General features: G+C 52.8%; 1 protein-coding gene across 1 annotated transcript in view; it reads right to left on the minus strand.

The window, feature by feature from the left end:
• Nucleotides 1-3: 3 nt before the first annotated feature.
• The window catches only part of LOC103800166 (laminin subunit gamma-1-like), a gene marked incomplete at both ends in the record, with an annotated part of 14,185 nt that continues 8,279 nt past the window's right edge, over nucleotides 4-5,909 (minus strand). The window contains 10 exons of the mRNA XM_009072534.1: nucleotides 4-92; nucleotides 205-358; nucleotides 668-804; nucleotides 988-1,135; nucleotides 1,334-1,431; nucleotides 2,767-2,955; nucleotides 3,050-3,271; nucleotides 4,529-4,641; nucleotides 4,876-5,065; nucleotides 5,564-5,686. Of these exons, the coding sequence (XP_009070782.1) occupies nucleotides 4-92; nucleotides 205-358; nucleotides 668-804; nucleotides 988-1,135; nucleotides 1,334-1,431; nucleotides 2,767-2,955; nucleotides 3,050-3,271; nucleotides 4,529-4,641; nucleotides 4,876-5,065; nucleotides 5,564-5,686 (1,463 nt within the window). The remainder of the gene's footprint in view (nucleotides 93-204; nucleotides 359-667; nucleotides 805-987; nucleotides 1,136-1,333; nucleotides 1,432-2,766; nucleotides 2,956-3,049; nucleotides 3,272-4,528; nucleotides 4,642-4,875; nucleotides 5,066-5,563; nucleotides 5,687-5,909) is intronic.

Genomic DNA, 5,909 nt, shown 5'->3' on the forward strand with positions numbered 1-5,909 from the left:
CACTGCTGCCCTGAGCTCATCCAAACGGTTCTGGGAGCTGGACCCTTGCCCCTTCATCCTGGCCACGTGGCTCTCCAGAGACCTGTCAGAGGCTGATGAGCACCAAAGAGAAAGGCATGAGAAACTCACTGCTGAGCAAAAAGTCCCAGGCAACAAACCCCTCCCTGATACAGCCCAGATGGCTCCATCTGAGGGTGGTGGTACCTTGCAGGCTCAGGGCTTCCCTGAGGATGGTCCGAAGCATCTCCTCAGCCACCTGCATCCTGCCCTCCAGCTCCTGGCTCTCACCCCCTCCACCAGCTTGCACCTCTGAGAAGAGCATCTCCAGCTCTGCCAGCTGCCGCAGGTACAGGTCCACCTGCAACCACAGCAAGCCAGGACATCAGCTAGTGGGACATCCAACCCACGGGGGAAAGCTCAGGGTGGGAACCAGGTCCACAGTCCAGTCAGAGGACGGAGAACAACATGAGAGCCTATTTTTGGACAGGGCACAAAGTTCAGCAGCTCTAGGCCATTGGTTTTTGATCGGTTCAATAGGGTACAAACCCAAAGCTCAAAAATCACCCATCTCACACCAGGAGCAGATGCTTGGGGAGGCCAGGAGAAGACACTGAGGGTGAGTGAATCTCTGCACCCCTTGCTGCTCAGTGGCCACAGGGATGCTCACCTGGTCTTTCACCTGGCTGTAGCAAGCTGGGCACGCGCTCTCCTCACAGTTGGGACCCTCAAAGCCAGGCTTGCAGATGCAGCTCCCATCGCTCCTGCACTTCAGGGGCTCAGCACCAACTGAGTTGCAGGCACAAGCTGTGGGATGGAGCAACACACATTCAAAGGAGCCTATCTCACCTCAACCCTCAGCACATCCCTCCATCCACCATCCCTCCCTGCTTTCCTCCCACCATTTAGCTGTGTGCTTTGGTTCCTCCTCCAAGTAAGAAGGCATAGACCTTCTTAATCAACCCCAGCTCAAGGGGAAGCATCTCTCACCCCTGCACTTGTGAGCGGGGTCGGGCGCCAGGGGGTTCCCGAAGAAGCCGTCCTTGCAGCGGTCGCAGTAGAACCCGGCCGTGTTGTGGATGCACTTGAGGCACTCCCCGGTCTGCCGGTCGCAGTTCCCCACCGCGTTGGGCTCCACGTTGCCGTTGCACTGGCACAGCTGGCAGGGCTGGGAAGCTGCTGGGTCCCCAAAATAGCCATCAGCACAGTACTCACAGTTGGCCCCTGGGGAAAGAGAGATGAGGAGAAGATCATGCTCGTGTCTGGAGCACAGAGGCTTCCTCAACTGCTTGTGCCCTGCAGATATCATAGATTCATAGAATTTTAGGGGGTCGATGTTGTCGTTGCACTGGCACAGCCGACAAGGCCTCACGGCGCCGTTTTCACCCAGGGGGTCTCCGAAATAGGCATCGTCACACAGCTCACACCTCTTGCCTGGGACACAACACACGTTGCAGCAGAAAGCCCTTTGCTGCCATCTCAGCAAATGCCTTGCAATCCCTTCTGAAAAGTAAACTCTCCAGCTTCTTCCCCTTTCAGCCTCCTGTTGGGGTCAGACATGAATCCCTCCCCATCTCTAAATTCACTAGAACTTTGCATTATGAGTTATTTCTGCTCCTTTCCTTCCTATCCCTTTAAGCCAAACCTATTTGCTGTAATTTGTTGTTAATTCAGGAGTCCAAACAGGTAGAGCTCCGTGGGGCATTGCTGCTCCAGGAAGCTCCACTGCCAGTGAGATCTGCCAACCCTCCACAGGCAGCCCCTGAAGCATCCAACTCAGCAGCTTCCTACACTTACTGCAGGTCTGACCTCCTCAGTCAGCTGTATACTCTGTTTCTTTGGCAGTTCTCACACACAGAAACCCTCTTTTCCCTCACAGCCCAAGAAGGCAGCAGAAAACAAGAGGAACTCGTGTGCAATCACATAGCTACAAGAAAAATGAGCTTGTACAGACACCCAAGCTGCAGAGAACCTGGGCCCCTGGACTCTGCTTTGGCTCATGACACAGTGGCACCCATGGGAACCCCCAGGAGCTGCCTCTGTGGTTGGCCAGGGGCTTTTCCAAGCATTTCAAACATTTACAGGTATTCTGTACTTTGGACTCTGCCATGCCAAGCATAAAATCAGCAGAGAAGAACAGAGGCTTCCTTGCTGTTTGCAAGCAGAACAAAAGGCTCTGCCTAACGACTCAGCTACATGCTCAGACTTCACAGTTTATTGCTAAGGAAAGAAAGATCTGTATTGATTCATGTATTTCTCTTTAAAACTGCTTGCGGACTAGTTTGATCTTGTATTTTTCCGGGCAGTGTTTGTGAGTCACTGCAGCCTTCCTGCTTCTCCCAGGGAAGGCACTGGCCCTGCAAGCATCCTGCAGTGCTTCTCTGGCTGGCAAACTGCATCTTCTAATTTTATTTCAGCCTGACCTGCATTCCTGGCTCTTGTAAATCTGTTTTCTGCCCAATACCTTGCAATTACCAGAGCTCTATTAGAAGCCAGCGTGGCTCACACCTACACAGCACAGAAATGGTCAGGCTTTGCACAGATCAAGCCTTTGCTTCTTTTGCTCTCAAGAGACAGGCATGAAGAACATGGACAGCCCTGAGCCTTACACAGGACAGAAAACAGGGCTGAGGAATGGAGAAGAATTAGAAAACCAGAAGGCACAGCAGCTTTCAGTGCTGCTCACTGTGGATCAGAGACAGAATTGGCAGGAGACTCGTTTCCACAAGCACGTGGATGTAGCAGGAGACATTCTGTGCAGGAACACACCTGTAGTGCCAGCCTGGCAGCTGGTGCACACCACCTCCTTGGTGCGGGGCACGATGGCACAGCTGGAGCCCCCTGGGCAGGGGCAGGGCTGGCAGTCCGAGGCCGTGCCAGCCGTGGGATCGCCGTAATAGCCATCGCTGCACTTCTCGCAGTGAGACCCTGCCGTGTTATCCCTGCAGTTGCACACGCCTGGAACAGAGAGGGACATGGGGTTTGTTTCACCATCCAACAGGGAGAGGAAGAAGCCCCTGTGGCTGCTCCCTGCTGTGCCAGCCCCTCTCACCCGTCTCGGGGTCGCAGGTCTCGCTGTGCCCGTTGCAGGCGCAGGGCACGCAGGGGCTGTAGGGCCCGAGGCTCGGGGTCTCTCGCCGGTACCCAGGGGTGCAGCTCTCACAGAACTGCCCCTCATAGCCCACAGGACAGGAGCAGCTCTCCACCCAGGCCACAGGCACGCCAGGTCCAGGACGGGCACTTGTGATGGTGACATCGTCCAGGTGACCAGCACCTAGAAATCACAAGGGGAAACTCCTCGTAACTCTCGTCACCCCTTTCCCAAGCACACAGGTGAATGGCACAAGGGACAGGCAGGTGGGTGCTTGCAGTTAAGGTGAATCAAGAAGTAAAATCCTCCAGGAAGGTTTAGAGAGATGACAAAAGAAGCAGCAGAGGTCACGCGGGGCATGCGCAGGACAGGAAGGCTGAGAATGACAACGCAGAGGAGGATCTGAGAACAGCAGGTGAACAAGTATGGTCAGTTTAAATTCTGTATTTCACATGTATGGTTTCCATTTCCAAATCAAATACCAAAACCAATTCCTGCCTTTCAAGAGAGGACAGACCATCTCTCCAGCAATTTTAATGCACCGTCTGCAAACCATACCCTGGGGAAAACTCTTCAGCTATTCCTCTCAAGCCATTCCTTCCTCTGCCATCTGAGTGCTTCTCCTCCCAGCCCCTTTCCTGGAGCAAAACAGAGCCCAGACACAACAGAGCTGGCTCTTAACTTACACCACTGTGTTGTACCACTGCAGCAGCTCCAGGGCACTGAGCAGAGCCTCAGCTCCCACATATTAGCAGCAGCTACAGCACTCAGGGGATGGTTTGCTCCACACCTTTCCTCTGTTTCACAACCCCACATTCCTCTTTATGAGCCACTTCTACTCAGCTTTCCCATCTTCTCCAAGTGAAAATTCATCCTTTACATCTTTCTGCAAAAATTCTTTGTCACACAATACCCAAGGACAAACTTCTGCTCCTAATTCATGCTTCTTTTTTAGAAACCTCCATTACAAGGAACTTTCACTCAAGTCCTGCACAGGCAGCACCTTTGAGACCTCATCCTTGCCAAGGCAAGACCAGCAAATGGGGAATGTAACCATTCCCAATGCACTAGAACTGGGGTCAAGTGTTTCAAACTCACTGCATCTATCCTACCATGTCCTCCAGGACTCCGTACTATGTATTTTTACCACTTTGGAAGGCAGTGGCTATACAACACACCAAAACCTTCATGTTTAGAGGCAAAGTAGCAGCAGGTGATGAGAGACCAGCTTCCAGACCCTCAAAGACCATACTTTTCTTGCAACTCTTTAGGAGGCCTGGAAAAAGCTGTTACACAGGAAGACCAGGTGAAAAGCCATTGGCACAAGCTTTGCCCAATTAGCTGCCACAGCTGTTTGTGGCTAGGCCCTACAATAAAGCAACCCAAGTACTAGACAAATGAGTCTCCCCCTCTTCTGTGACCTTCTGCCCAGCGACTTACTTCTCTCGCTGTATGTCCCACGGATCTTGATGGACGTCAAGTTGTGGAGAAGCTTCTGGAACTCAAATGCTGTAAGAGCAGGTCTCCATGGGTAATCTGTGGCCTCGTGGAGCCTAGGGAGGAGAGCCATGCATCATCAGCACAGATTTTTGATGCTAACAGCTGTGCCCTTTCCAGGCCCCCTTTCCAACAGCTATTGCAACACCCTCCACATACTCTTATGCAATGCTGCTAGACAGTGTCACATTAACCTGGTAAGACCTCTCTTATGAGCTAAATATAACGATTTTGGCTTAGAGCTCAGAGGCCAAAGGCACCACAGGCTAGGCCCCAGCTGTTCCCAGTACCTGAAGGTGTAGGTCTGGGCAGTCTCACTGGGGTAGGAGTTGCCCTGGGCAATGAGTGGCACTGACACTCTCAGCCCAGCCCCTTCCAGCACCAGGTCCTCTGCAGAGAGGCGTGTGTCCCGTCTGTCCACACGGAAGGAGAAGGTCAGGTTTTGCCCATAACTCAAAACCTGGTTGCCCAAGAACTTGCCTGAAAGGAGAAGATATATCCTTACAGTTACAGGACACAAGAAGTGACAGAGGCTCAGTTTACCCCCTGCAGCTTACGAACTGCCATCTCCTGAGCCATGTCTAAACCCAGAGCTCAATATCCACCTTCCTGACTCAGCTCATGTGCCCTGTTTGGCCCTTGGGGATCCCACCAGTCCCTGCACCCATCTTCTTCTTGCCCCTGCAATGCAAAGGTTAACCCTGGTCCTTCATGCAGAGGCACACAGGAAGCTGGGGCTGTCTGTGATGCAGCTGTCTCCAGTGCACCACGGGACTTCCATTCCTGCCCTGTCACTCCCCCCTCTCCAAACCATGGGGTACAGGAGGGTAGCAGAACCCCAGCCTGCTTTCACAGCAATGAGATGGGTGTGCAGGAAACAGTGGTGGAGCAGGCAGGTTGCCTGGGTTAGGGATGTGAACTGCATCTATCCCAAGCTGTCAAAGAGCACAAGCAGCACAGAAGGTTAGAATGACCTACGTGGTGCAACAAAGTACATGGGGAAGTAGGTGTCCGAGATAACAGAGATATCCTGGGTCTCTGCACTCCACTGGAGCGAGACTGCGGAGCCATCGCGCTGCTCAGCACGCCACTCGTCCTCTCCTGAAACACCAGATGGGCAGGAATTAACACCCCTGGAAGACACAGCTTTGCACACACTTCTCACCTATTAGGTAATCCACAGTCTGTACACAGGCACTAACAAAGTCACCGTGCAGAATTTGGGTAACAAACATCCTCTTTCCAATTTTAAGCCTCGAACTTGAGTGCTGACTTGAACCCTCTGAACTTTGAACCCTATGACAACTACTCGTTCCAAACTTCT

Source organism: Acanthisitta chloris, unplaced genomic scaffold (genome assembly GCF_000695815.1).
Source record: "Acanthisitta chloris isolate BGI_N310 unplaced genomic scaffold, ASM69581v1 scaffold5704, whole genome shotgun sequence".
Taxonomy (NCBI): domain Eukaryota; kingdom Metazoa; phylum Chordata; class Aves; order Passeriformes; family Acanthisittidae; genus Acanthisitta; species Acanthisitta chloris.